This window comes from Perna viridis, chromosome 9 (assembly GCF_037379345.1).
Source record: "Perna viridis isolate PV_CMFRI_1.1 ecotype Kerala chromosome 9, ASM3737934v1, whole genome shotgun sequence".
In the NCBI taxonomy this organism is placed as follows: Eukaryota; Metazoa; Mollusca; class Bivalvia; order Mytilida; family Mytilidae; genus Perna; species Perna viridis.
The window spans coordinates 9239317-9254185 of NC_142453.1; the positions used below are offsets into that span (position 1 = coordinate 9239317).

A 14869-nucleotide genomic window follows, 5' to 3' on the forward strand; every position below is an offset into this window, starting at 1 on the left:
CTGGCGTGTTACACGCTGGGGTTGTCAGGCTATAATACGGAAAACCTGACCGCAAACCATAGTGGTGCACCATGTTGGGAAAGATGCCACGTTCCTCGCACGTTAAAGAACCTTGCTGTGGTATTCTCCCGGAGTAGGAACCATAGGGCTCCGTCACAGGAGGCTAAATTGCTCGACCCTTCCCATCCCTCCTTTTTTCTTGTGGCAATCAAAATTTGTCGACCCTATTATCCTTGTGTCCCATCCTTTTTTTCATTTCATCATTTATTTCATGTATCATCCCATCATGTTTCATGTTCATCGCCTGAATATAGCTGAAATATTGCTGCTCGGGCGTTAATCCCCAACAATCAATCAATCAATCTTAGACTCCTGGATCTACGGAATGCCAGGACTGGGGCCCCAGGAAAGTGCTTGGAGAGCTTAGGATGTTTTTGAATGTCTTCCCACTATGACCCCCCACCGCGAACAGATGGTGGGAAAATATTTAACCAAATTTAGCATCAATTATAAAACATGTATTTTCCACTATTTTTGACGACGGGTCTTTATTTCTCTCAGCCGAGATTGAAGTTTGAAAATACTAATAAATAAATAATAAATCTCGTCACTTGGTGTAATACTATTTTACAGAGACGGTTGTTTAAGGTACGAGTAGCGTTTGGTATGAACTGGCCAAATAATAAAGGGACACAACAGTGACAATTTCCGTGGACAGTGTAAACAAAATGACAAATTTCATTTCGGAGTTGTTTCAGCAAGGAATCGTAAAGAAGTTATTACACTGCGGGAAGGGAGAGCAACCAGAGTATGCAGACGGAACAAAGGTTGATTTTTTTCACATAATATGCTTTAACTGTGCTGCAGTGTGTGGGGGTTTAACGCGACGAAAAATCACAAATAATTTCTATCGGGCATCCATGAAACTGATTTGTTTAAATATGTATAAATGTGTCTTTTGCCCGTAGTTAACGTGCAATTTCACAGCCATGGTAGAATTTGATGATCAGGAAAAAGCAACAGTCAGACCCCATAACAACTTACATGTTTATTACAGGCATCACAAGCAATATTATTATGAGTATTAATAAGAACATGATAATTAACTTTATTAAAACACCAGTGGCAGATCTAGTCTGAATGTCCTCTGACCTGCAACCCTTCTCCTTTTTATTTGGATATTGATATGTCGGGTTGGGGCCCGAACAATTTGCCATACAAGAAGTTGGAGATTCAGTCATTCCACATACCTAGTTCAATACCGGAATCATTTTCCTGCATGGTGATACCATAAATTTATTTGCTACGAAAATTACATTTTTTCTAGAAGTTTTGAACATTTTCCATGAGAGTAGGTGGAGCTTGTTACTTTTGGAACGGAAAGGTAGCGGACATGGAATATTTCAGTGGAATTTTGAAATATTCTGTTAGATTCCAGTTTTAAAAGAGTAATCAAGGGAACCAAGGTTATAGCGGTAATCAAAAGAATGTAATCCAGGGACAAAGACCCGACATAGAAAACAGACATACACAACAAAGAACATACAGTAACTAAAATCATACATACAAAGTAACAAAAGCAAATGAGCAACTCGGACTCCACTAAAAACTGGGAGCATGGACCAGGTGCACCGGTAGGGTAAGCATTTCTGCTCTGTTCCCTTCCAAAAGTAACAAGCTCCGTCTACTCTCTATTACGATTCAAAATGTCAACAAAACAGGGTCTCTCATGGAAAATAATCAAAACTTCGAACTTTGGCAAATCCAGAGTGGGGGGGCCTGGCTCCCCCCTTAGAAAATTGAAAATTGCAATTTTTAAAAATTGTTGAAAAATTGTGTGTGTTAAATCATGAAAAACACTCAGGAAGAAGTACAATGTATGATTCAATGGTAATCCAGCAGATTAGTTATTTAGTATGATTTCTTTATCCTCACCCGTGATCCTGTCAAGAATTTCTTTTGTTGGGGCCCAAACTTACCTAAAACTCGGAATCAGCCACTTAACACATTCCAGTATTGAGACTTCCTTATATGAAGATTAAAAAAATATGAGATAAAAAAAAATAGTTTATAACCCCTATAAGTCTCCGAGCTGCTAAGTCCCACCCATCACATGTTTTCCTGTTGTGGCATCATGATTTTCGGTAGTTGGAGAATACATGTACATTTTGTGTTACTGAGATAACATTTTGTATAAGGTCATGGATATCTGAATTAAATTTTGTACAATGGGGGATAATTCATTGTACCAATTGATATAGATGCTGTTGGTTATCATTCCCTGTTACATGCATGAAACATGCTACCTGTCCATGATTTCAAGGCAGCATGTACATGTAGTCAGCTTTGTATATTCTTTTTTTTTTCCCTATTGTACAGGTGCTTGTCATTGCTTCATGTACTCAATAAGTAAATTGCATTAATGCTGTGACTTAAGTTTATCCAATTAATAAAGCACCTTTCACCAAATAGAATTAGTTTTTAATTACTTCAATTAAAGTTGTTATATTTCAGAAAGTCTAAAGAAAATTACAGATAAGACCCACAAAATCAAAACTGTATAAACATAGGTGTTAACCTTCAAAAATTCTGAAGTAGGTTGAGATTTTGTTTTTGCAATGTGATCTATGATTGGCAACAGACATTTGAACTTAATTCCAGTTTCATTACGACAATTCTTGTGACATCCCTTCCCCTGAAAGATGACATACATTTTTTCCCGATTTATATGTACAATGATAGTTAAATGATCTCTATCAAAGGTTAGTGATCACTTTGTTTTGGCAAGAATTGAACTAATTTATTACTATTTTCAGCCAAAAATAAAAGTAAGACAGAAGAAATTTTCAAATGAGGTTAAATCTCCCACTTCAACATGGGCACATAAAAGGGAGATGAATGATTTTTTTCATGAAATATTGGGAGGCTCCTGTCAAAGGTGGGAGACTTACTTTGTAAGACCTATGTTTATAAATCCTTACTTTTTAGAGCTTGTCTCCACAGACTCTGGAGAAAATTTCCAGAAAGCCCTATTTTATCATAGGTTATGTGGCAAAGAAATGTTGCAAATGCTTAAAGGCCTGTTTTGCCATACTTTTTTTATGTAGCTAGTACAAATACACCTAAGAGTCTGCTTTGCTGCAGAATTCACAATTGTCCCTTGTTTTGTTTTTATATATTATTTGGGAAAGAAAGCCACTTAGTCATATACATGTACACTACAACGTACCAATGTATATGTCCTATAAGAAAAAAATTAAGTTCTGTGTTTTCTTATTGACAGATTTGGATGTACATGTACATTGTTCATGCACATGCACATTGTAAGTAAATGATTTGCATGTACATGTAGGTAAATTATAGTTCTTTTTTTTTTTTTAGATAAAAAACGTGCACAAATATCCTTATTTGAAAAGCAGTGTGCTAAAAATGGAACAACAAAAATAATAATTCTCAGAGTAAGAAAACAAAATTTTTAGTAGGTGGCTTTTAAATGAATCTCCCAATAGGCAGCAAACTAAAAAAATTTTGAAAGATTTCCCAATGTTGTGGAAATGAAAGAAAGAGAAACACTTGAAAAAAATGGAAACATTCTAAATGAACCTATCAAACTAAAATACATTGTGCTGTATCATTCCTAAACTCTTTCCATTTTCTATGTTAGATTTACTTCCACTACAAAACTTCGAAATGTGATGATGACAAGACCATTATTGATGACAGCAGGAAACATGAGAAGCCAATGGAACTTATCATTGGGAAGAAATTTAAACTGGATGTATGGGAAACTTGCCTGAAGACTATGAGGGACAAAGAAGTGTCCTCATTTGTTTGTGATACTAAAGTAAGTGCAGTGAATTACTACGAAAAATATACATTCACTTCAGTGGTTCAGCTAGAAAATTAGGATAAAATGCATAATACTGCTTACTGTTTTGAAAGAAGCTGGTTTAGCACTCCAATACAGAACAATACGGGTACACTTTTGAGTAAAATCATGGTTATCTCATTCATCAATATCTTAATGTTAATAAACTTAAGAGTTATGACATACAAAATTTGTTTGTGCACTTATTGAAGGAATTACATGATTGAAAACATAAAAGAGCAGTCTGAGACATATAGGATCCCTCTATTTTAGGTTGGGTTTTACTCCACTTTGTGGAGAAAGTACCATAAATTTGTTTTGATTTCCATTATCAACATTAAAATATTACAACAATTGCTAAATATAATATACTTGAATCTTTATGCACTGTACAATTTTAACTTGTGCACATTTATATGTTTCAAATAAAATCTTTAAATATTTGTAGCATGTAATGGGTTATCCCCATGTATCTAAAAGTTTACGAGGGATATTTGGTAAAGATAAGAACCACCATCACCATGAGGATCGGCATTGTTGTGGTATGATGGCCATGGCAGAACAAGGCTTGGGTTATGCTGACCTAGATGATTTGACTAAAAACCCACAACCACTGGAGTTCACTATAGGTTGATATAATGTAAATTTAGGAACAAATGTGTAGATTTATTATCATGATTTTGATACTAAAGACCAAAACACAGTTTTAGTTCTGATACCCTGCCACATAAAATGGCCAAGTATTGTGTAATACCCTCCAAAAATATTGTAGTTGCGTGTCCATCAATTTCTCCACCCCCTCCCCCTAAACAGTTTCTGGATGATTACTCAAGAAGATTTTGAAGGATCTTTTTCAATCTTTATATACTTACTGAATATTATAAATTTAAACACAAATAAAATTGAAATTTCAGTTTGATCAGAAGATCAACAGAAAAGTTACAGCCATTTTATGTTGTTTTAAGTTAATTCTTTGACAAGTAAAGTTTAAAATTTCATTTTAAGTTCTATTTTCCTTGCCAAATTAAAATTTGTTTTAATTGGATTATGAATGTATAAGGTGGTGGTTTTTTTTTTTTTGTTTTTTTTTGTTTTTTTTTTTAATTACTTGGAGTTATCTTTCCTAGAATGGTTTAGTTCCTTTAAGATTATGACATCTACATAAAGTTCATATTTGAGTTTGATCTGGTGTTGCTGGATATCATTTAGTGTCCCATTAGATGCTATATTTTTGCTTTTAAAAAAAAATATGACTTTAGAAATATTCGTGTTAAGTGTGTCATTACCAATTCGCATATTTTTAATAACCTAACTGAATAAACCGAAAACCTGTCTAAAACAGACATTTTTTAAAATCCCTTTATAAGAGTTAAAATGTATTATGAACCTGTGTATACCACACCACTGTCTTAACCAAACAAATCAATTTTTTTTGGTACAAGTGCCTCATTAATTGTGGATCACATGCTTAAGGAGGTAGACCCAGGGTAAGGAACATAACTAAATCATTGGAACGTTTGTATTCAGCATTTTACATCCATCTTATGTAAGCATCTAATTAACTTGGATTCATTTTATTCTGCTTCAAACGAAAGCTTAAGAGGCTTTGGTGAAATTGAATATAATACAAACATATCACTGATTTCATGAGTTATGTCCCTTACCCTAGGTCTACCTCCTTAAACCATAGTGACACAAAGAGAGTAATAAAATCTGCACCAGCTACAACTTTGGAATTCGTAAAAGAATTGTTGTTATTGAAATGTCTTTTTCATTGTTTTCATAAATACATTTTATCAGACTTAAAGGATAATTATCATACCAGGGGCAGATCCAGTGGTTTAAAAAGGGGAACAGTAACTGGGGTGGGGGATATGCATCTTATTCACATTTTTCTTAAAAGCAATGCTTTTATTGAATTTCCTTTATTATTTTTCAATCTATACTGTTTTCTTAGCATTTTTCAATGTTTTATCTTTAAAAATATCTTTGTTGTAAAAAGCACAGGTTAATGTGGTTGGAGCATACAATACCCTTTACATTGTAAAAATTAATTGGTAATGAACTTACAGTTTTTTTCCCCAGAAATTTTAAGCATTCAGAAGCCAAATGAGTATGAGAAAGACACATGGGCCATGTCAGAGGATGAAAAGACGAATAAAATACCACTACTCAAAGAAGAGGGAAATGCTCTGTATGCCCAAAAGAAATATACTGAGGCAGCCGAGAAATATTCTGAAGCTTTAGGACTGTTAGAACAAAAGACTTTGAAGTAAGTCCTTATAAGTCAGTTACAGTTAAAAGATTAGACAGACACAGACAGAAGCAGAAAAAAATCGTTGTATTCCATTGGGATTCTTTTGTTTTATTATGGAGTTCCGCTTTCCCACACTTAGATTTTTCCTGAATGATTTTTTTCTGTATATCAGTACTTACTTTTATTTTTGTCAACTTTTACTTTGCTATAGTTCTACATGTTGTAAAAATGAAAATTTCTCAGATGCTAAGCTTTAGATCACACCCGTCAGTAAACAGGATGTGTAGTGGTATACTGGTGTCCGCCTTCCACACTTCCCCGTAATAACTAAAAATGCTGCTACAAGTTTTTTTCATATATATTGGTGAATTGTTTTTTTTTTCTATTTATGTGAGCTTACTCTTTATTTTTATAAATTCATCCTTTTTGGTTATGAGTTATGGGACTTCATTTGTCCAAAAATGGGGGGAGGGTATATGTTATCAGACTGTAACTCAATAACTTTTGTTGCAATGTCAGTGAAACTTTTGTGAATTGTTTATATATATTTTGAAAGATCCTTTTCAATTGTAAAGTTCCAATTTAACAATTTTCATTAAAAAAAGTGGAATTTCACAGTTTTTGGACTGTAACTCAGCATTTGTTTCATCCATTTTCATGAAACTTTGGGAAATATTTTATTACTATTGATGTTATCTCCTTTTGACTATTGACTTTCTGCTTTTTCAAGGACTCAGACTTTTTTCATTAAAAACAGGGAATTTCCTATAATTGCACAATATCCTCAAAAAAGATTCAAGCAATTTTCATGAAACTTTGTTAAATTGTTTTTTTGTAGTTGTTGTTTTTTTCATTTATTAATGTAAGCTTCATTTTTATTTATATTTATTTTGTGTCAAATATTTTATCACAATCAAAATCAGAGCTGTATCAATTGAATTTTGTGTCCATATTTGCCCCATCTGTTTAGGGTTTGATTTCTGTGTGCATATCAATCAGCGCTTTTGATGCATTTTTTTCTACACTACAAAACCTGTGAATTATATATCCGCCACTTTATTGGCCCCCGCGACGCGCCATGACCGGACATGGAAAAGCTAGCCATCCAGCAATTCGTCTGGGTTTCCTGCAACTTTTTTCTGTAATGCTTCTACATAATAAGTTTGTTTTTGGTATGAAGCCTTTACAGAGTTACAATTAAAGTTTGACTTTGTTATGGTAGTATGATTTTTAAAGAAGTTATGGCCCTTGGCTATATAGAATTTTAGTGAATTTAAAGTTTTCCGCACTTTTTTTGTAATGCTTTTACCAATTGATTTTATCTTTTGTATGTAGTCTTACTATGAGAAGTTACAGATTGAGTTTTACTTTGGTTATGGTTGAATGATTTTTACAGAAGTTACGGCCTTTGGACTTAGAAAATGTCAGTGAATTTAAAGTTTGAAATGTATCTTTTTATACGGGAGACATTGGAATGCTGTTCTTTTATTATTAAAGCAATCATTGGGTTTTTCTAAATGGTTTAATGACTGAACTACAAATGTAGGATTTAATCCAATTTTAAAAAGAATGAAGAGGAACAGTTTATCAAATATAAAATAGAAATTGCATCTTAGGTTACATATTATGCGTCCAGTTTTATCCCTAGTTGGTCACATGTAAGGTTCCACTATATAGATAGGTCAATGCAGACAACTTTATGACAATTTGTGGAAATAAAGCCATATTGAGACACTTAAACAAGCAAATCCAACATTTTTTTCCTGTAAAAAGTATATATTTTTCAAAACCGTACATTATGGAGATCCTTGAAAAAAAGATAGATATTATTTTCTATTTTGTTATGAAAATCTGTAGCAATGGTAACATAATGAAATTATACATCAGTTTTCATAACAAATTTTGGGTGCCTTCCCAAAAACATTTGTAAAAAAACAGGTTTTCTAAAATATCAAGCACTTACCTTTTTCTGCTCATTTGTTCATGATTTTAATTCTTAAAGTTAGTGCAAAATTTTGCATTTTTGAAAAACAGCTAGTTGGTTCAGGGAAGAGAACCCAATCCAGTGAGAATCTGATAGTTCCAATTTATTGTAAGACCAATTTCAAGATGAATTTCAAATGTAACTGTTACATTTGATTGTCAAAAGGTAATAAAATGTCTCATCACAAAGAGAACATCTCTTTTTGCCTTTACAACTTCCCAGCAATGGAAAAGCATCATCCAACCAAAGTGGAAGACAATGAGTTACACAAGTTACTCATTGTTAGCCTTACTGCATTACTTTACACTAAATTACTCCTTACTTTAAATTACTTCAAATTGTAATTAATAACAGCTGATTAATTAACATTTTTAATTACCCAAGGTCTGCACTACAGCATGACAAACTTTCTGACCTTTAATTGAAGTTAATTGGTGGCTCCATTTGAAGTCATTGGCACAGAAATTTTCATTTGGGCTCTTCTTTGGGTTCAAAATTATACCCAAGAATAGCACTCAAATTATGTATGTTAAATATTGCGATAAGCTGCTTTTTACAATCATCTTTATGAAAATTAATTCATTATAATGTATTATATCCAGTGCCTTGTAGTGTAGCAAATAACGAGCATTGGTAATAGTGATCATCCAGCTGTATGGAAGGTCTTGTTTGGATTATTATTATTTGTTTAATTTCAGAGAAAAACCAGGCGACCAGGAATGGGAAAGGTTAGAAGACATGAAGAAACCGTACCTCCTGAACTTTGCCCAGTGTAAACTTAATCTTCAGGAATATTACCCGGCTATAGAACACCTCACCACTGTATTAAAACGAGACTCAGGTATCTCAATGCTTTGGTACTCATATTGTTTTGTTTCCATTTTATCAGAATTTTATTAAAATTTTGTTTAATACATTTTTTGCACAATCATTAACTCAGAAAGTATTGAACCATTATTATATATACTCTTAATGTACTTATTTTTTATTTGTATTAATTTTCACTATTTTCGTGGTGGACAGAAAACCGTGAAAAAAAGTATCCTTGAAATTGATTTTAACACTATATAATGCTAAACATACTTGAAACTGCAAAAATTGATACCCATGAATATGTTCACTTGATAGAATCCGCAAAAATTAGCAGCCGTGAATTTATATATTTACAGTACTTCGCTTTGTATTTATTCCCGACTTGCAGACCAACAATCGTCCTTATGTAACCTACCAACAAAATGAAACATCCTGTAAATTTTAGAAACACCGTTGTGTTTGTCCGCTGGGGATACCATTTTCATTCGAGTTACCTCTTTTTTCTGCACCCAAATCCGAACATCGACTAGAGAGACTTCGAAATTATACCTGCTTTAAAGGGAGGTAACTCTGCAAAAACAGGATAAAATATGGCTGCATCCCCAGCTCCGCAAGTAGGCAATACACATAAGATGTGCACCTCCTGTGGTGGTTAGAATTTGACTAACGTGTCATAGACTAAGTTCAGACATGTTATACACCTTCTAGTTTTTTTTTTTCCAATGAATGAGTTGACTTTTTTGTGAAATTCATATCTTTGTTTGAGTAATTTCAATGCATCCTTATATTTATATTTTTTGCAGATAATGTAAAAGCATTGTTCCGAAGGGGCAGAGCACATGTTGGAGCTTGGAACCCAGAAGAAGCTCGGGAGGACTTTAATAGAGTTATGGAACTTGATTCTACATTAACAAATGCTGTCAAGAAAGAACTTAAAATATTAGAGGATAAAGAAAAGACAAAAAATGCAAGTGACAAACAAAAAATGAAAGGCTTGTTCAGCTGATACTGTTAAAGGAGTTAGATTGCAATAGCTTATCTTGCATTTAAGGAGGTAGAGGACATAACGCTTACAAATCAAAAGGAATGTTTGTATTCAGCATTTTGTATAAATTTCATCTAAGCATCAAAGTAACTTGGACTGATTTCATTCTGTTTCAAATAAAAGCTTGATAGGCTTTGGTGAATTGAATATAATACAAACATATCACTGATTTCAAGAGTTATGTCCCTTACCCTAGGTCTACCTCCTAAATGCACCAAATGTTATCACTGCAACCCAACAGTATTGGTTAATCTTGACTGATTTGCCCTAAAACTACATGGAGTATTTTAAACAGTTACATTAATGTGGGGTTTTGTTTTGGTTTGAGCATCACAACTTTTTTTTAAATGTTCAGAAATGTTTCATGATGACAAACATTGTAGCATCTAATGATAGAAAGTTTGTGTAAACATAAGGGCCAAAACTAGACATTGACAACAAAGGGAAGTTTGAGTGAATTCTGTTTGAAAATATCAATGTTGACATTTTTTGTCTATGTAATCTATAATACAAAAACTTCCCCTTGTCATGTGGTCTGTTCCTTCTGTAAGCTGTATAACCACAATATAGATACAACTCAGTGTGTTAGACTAGTACAAAGGGTCTGTTAGATTGGTAAATTGTGTATTTACCATAGGAAGTTAATCCATGATCAATCAATCAATCTTTTGATGAAAATAAGGTACAGTTTCCTGCTGTGCATGCGTCAGTAACTTTTTGACATTTTACAGCGAGTTATATTGTTAATGTTATTTTAAAAAATGAATTTATAGTGGGTCGGAAGGCACTTGATAGAAATTTTAAATCTCTTTGTCAAAACTACCAGACATTTTATCTGGTACTGATTGGGATTTTTTTTACAGGACTATGTGCTAAAGCCAAGCTGAATACTTGATATATTTTGGTATACTGTAAGAGTATTATTGTTCCTTGGGTACCAGTATTCGTAGATTTTGTGGGTTTGGTAAACCACGAAACTTGGTTCCCAACAAAAAGGAAATTTTCCATTTGTTTGTATAATGGAGTTGTCGAATCAATGAATTCAAGAATCCAAGAACTGATCATTTTCCCCTGAACCACGGAAATTTGTACCCACGAATAAAAGTACTTTCACAGTAATATTAGTTAAAAAACTTGTTATTTAAGTGAGACTAGGCAGTTACTAATTTATTGTAGGCATGTAGCATGAGCGTGACCCAAGAATAAGTTTTAAGTTAGCTATTAAGGTATGTAGTATGGTTGTGAAATTACCAACTTTTTACGGAATCTATATATCAAGTTCAGTGTGTAAATTCTTTTTAATGATGTACACATTGACAAAATATTGTTTCAGCTTACTTTGTGAGTGTACTGTAGCATGATTTATTTAGAATCTCCGGGATTTGTGCATGTCTGTGAAATTTTTAAATTAGTTTCTTACTGAATGACTGATATATGAAAAATTTTGAATTTGATCGAGCAAGGTTTTATGAGTTCTGAAAATATGTAAAAACAAATGCTGGTGCTGCGATTCATCAACTCTGTCAAGAGAACTGATTTTTTACTATATAAATGTGACAGTGTCAATATTTATCTGTTAGTTTACACTTTATGGGTTTTTATCCTTTAGGATCAAAACACCTTATGTTGCTGGTCCATCACTGGAACTTCCCTACTATAGTCCAAAGATATTTCCTGTTATATCATTCAATACGTCTTTTATATCCAGTAAATATGTTTCTTGCATTTATTCTGCCCAAAAATATTGTAATATATCTGCAAATAAAACAAAGTCAACTGAAGATTTTAGGGACTCCTTTTTGACCTTGAAAGATATTCAGTAATAAATTTGCATTTAGGTAATTGAGTTGTTGCTGTAAGGCTAGAAACCACTAATTTCACTTCCCATAGGCTTCTATGCAAATTTCACAATATTCAGTGGCTTCTCTGGACTTTACTTTAACTTTAACCTGCAGAGGACTATATATCAGCATGATTCTACATGTGTCAGCTCACAATCCTCAGAATGGCATGTGGGGTAAGCAGACTTGCAGTGCAATACTGGTCACCAGAAGTGAAGTGTCTATAAATAGCATAGGAAATCCCAGTGTTTTCACAAGATAGGGGTATATTTAGAAATCATTATGGAGATTAGGCTTCACATCACAAGAAGCAAAATGCACCTATAAAATGTACAGAAATGTTTTTCCTTTCAGAAACTGTTTAATTTTTTTAAATAAGATGAGAACTTTTTTCACAGCACTATGAGGGACAGGGGTAATTTCTGCGTAGGACTATTTTTGTGTACGTTCCAAATGCTCATTGGTTGAATTGGTGGTCTGTAACCTGTAATGTGTCAAGTGTAAAATGAAACAGGAAGTGAAGAGCAGTGCTTTAAACCAAGTAAAATAGGCGGGAAAATTCAAATTTATAAAAGTGTCTAGTTTTTGAAAATCTTCTGTTCATCAAGAAAATTATTTTCTTAAGCTGAAATTCATTTTATTTCTGAGTATAATCACAGTGTAGGATAAATACTCTGTAAATGTGCATTAACTTTTGGACAGGTTTAAAAATTTGGGAAAAAGGTAAAATGGAACAAAATTTGTAAATGTATGTTAGGTTGGAGGTAGTATATATTGACATTCAGTTTATACATAATAGGGGAAAAAACAGTTCTTAATAATTTGTAAACTGCAAATGTATGATCACAGTTTTATTTCACATCATGTAATCTTTGAAATTTTGTTTATATTACAATTTCACAAGAATTAAAAACCTGTAGTGCTAACAACACTTTGATTACAATAACGATGGATTTTTAAATGTTAGTCCCTGTAAGAATCGGGCAGTAGCAGAAACATAGTATGAAAAAACATCATTTTGACAGTGTAATTTGACTATTTGTACCATCAAAATCAAGAAAAAAGACATTGTTGGTGCATTGAGTGATAATTTCATTGAAATGCACTGAAAATGAACATTTCAAGGACAGATAACTCTGTCAAAAACCTCATTTTCTAACATTCTATTGAAAAATTGCTGAGCAAAGCCAGTAATGCAGAGATCAAATAATGTTTTTTTTCAAAAAGAGAAAGTATCCTTGAGTGATATTGGTGGGGGTTTGACATGAATGTTTCTGATTTTTCCCATTTTGCCTGATTCTTACAAATACCTATACTTAATACCTTTTTGGGTAAAGTATTATTTTTTATAGAAGTAAGCTTTCTTTGTTTGAATTATTTTTTGATTTTTTTCATTTCTAAGTTATGGGACTTTAATAGAGATGTGACATATTTACAGATATAAGCATATCATGTACTTAAAGGACTTAAATACAGGAAAGGAGGAAGGCTATAACATCTGATTATTTTGATATATAGGTGCCCAATCTGATCGCAGTTTTGTTATGTAAAATGATGGATGATCTGTTAAAAATAAAACAAATGTAAAATAAAAGTATTGATGTTGTAATCTGCTGTATTATGGTTATATGCGTAAAATTGACAAAACAACGGAATCTGTAAAACATATTGATGCGATCACCGGTTTAATGGATCAGTTTGACTGATCTATGACTGATCACAATTCTTGTTGCAAGGACCAATTCATGTACTGTATCATGTGCTTTAGCACAACTATTCAATATCCTGATAAATTGACTTGATGTTGAACAATATAAAAGTAGTAAAGTGTACATGTATATACAGGTACAACAAAGTAGACTTTTATATGTAGTCGTGTACATGTATGCTGATAAATGTACAATGTATTTCTGTTGTAGAGATGGTGTTTACAGTTTAAGCTTTCTATAGAGATTATTTTATTGTTTGTTTTCCAGCTTTGTCTTCATGTTAGGCAAATAAAATAATTTGTCTATTTCCACTACCTTATTTTTGTTATAAATGTACCTTAAACATTTTATGGCAATTTCTGCTCACACACTGTTGAAATCTAGATTGCTTCCCCATTAACTCAATATAAAATGTTGGTGAAAAATAAAATAATTTCCCCCATTTACCTACCCAACCTATCCTTTTTCCAACGCAGTCAGTGTAGTTTTAATTTTTACCCTTTGACCTTAAAAATGCTCTTCTATAACAATGCAGATCACCTGATTGCAATCGGCCAAAATATGCTGATAACTCAGAGGTGTCGGGGAAAAAATGTATTGAAAATTGAAATTGTGTGCCATGTATTATTTTCTTGAATGATATGTAAAAAGTTATAAGTAAAAAGAAAAAAAATTATTGTGTCCCCTATCTTTTTTTTTTTTTAAAAAGTACTTTTCTTGGTGGTTGCAGTAAACAACATTATTAGTGTGTTTGGCCTAAGAGACAAAAACTGATCCACTTTTATTAGAACACTTCTAATAAGGTACAATATACATGATTTAATGTTTAATTTTATATGCAACTACACGAAATCCAAAACAGACAACTTTTACATTCTTTTTACTGGTTTTGTTTGTTCTTTTTCAAATCACAAATCTATTCTTTGACTTGTATACAAACATAAACCAGTTTTCACCAGATTTGATGTATATGGTGAATGTGAAAGTTGTTGATTTTTTATTTGTATTTTCCTGTTTATAATCAAATTATCAATAAAACTGATTATGTGATTTCCAATGGACACACAAATAAATGGATTTTTTTTTTACAAACACAAAATCTGAGAGGTGCTGCCCACTATTCTTTTGTTGCTTTTTACCATGTCCACTCTTTTTTCAACAAGTAACATCTTAATATGTGATTAAAATATAAATGGAGTCAGCAGTCAGGAAATTTTGTACAAGAGTAACCAAGGGAACCAAGGTTATAGCGGTAATCAAAAGAATGTAATCCAGGGACAAAGACCCGACATGGAAAACAGACATACACAACAAAGAACATACAGTAACGAAAATCATACATACAAAGTAAC

The 14869-nt window shown here is 32.6% G+C and overlaps 1 protein-coding gene across 1 annotated transcript; it reads left to right on the plus strand.

Moving 5' to 3' along the window:
• The first annotated feature begins 668 nt into the window (after window positions 1–668).
• On the plus strand, window positions 669–13829 carry LOC148606584 (AH receptor-interacting protein-like). The gene is made up of 6 exons (XM_088547148.1): window positions 669–827; window positions 3665–3844; window positions 4317–4497; window positions 5954–6140; window positions 8808–8950; window positions 9726–13829. The coding sequence occupies exons 1-6, from the start codon at window positions 729–731 to the stop codon at window positions 9926–9928; spliced, it is 993 nt and encodes a 330-aa protein (XP_088403274.1). The 5' UTR covers window positions 669–728; the 3' UTR covers window positions 9929–13829.
• Window positions 13830–14869: the final 1040 nt, after the last annotated feature.

Excerpts from the sequence above, each read along its gene's own strand:
- LOC148606584 (XM_088547148.1), top strand. The coding sequence starts at position 729 with ATGACAAATTTCATTTCGGAGTTGTTTCAGCAAGGAATCGTAAAGAAG. Across the intron at positions 6,141-8,807 it reads TTAGAACAAAAGACTTTGAA|AGAAAAACCAGGCGACCAGG; the intron begins GTAAGTCCTTAT and ends GTTTAATTTCAG. Across the intron at positions 8,951-9,725 it reads TGTATTAAAACGAGACTCAG|ATAATGTAAAAGCATTGTTC; the intron begins GTATCTCAATGC and ends TATTTTTTGCAG.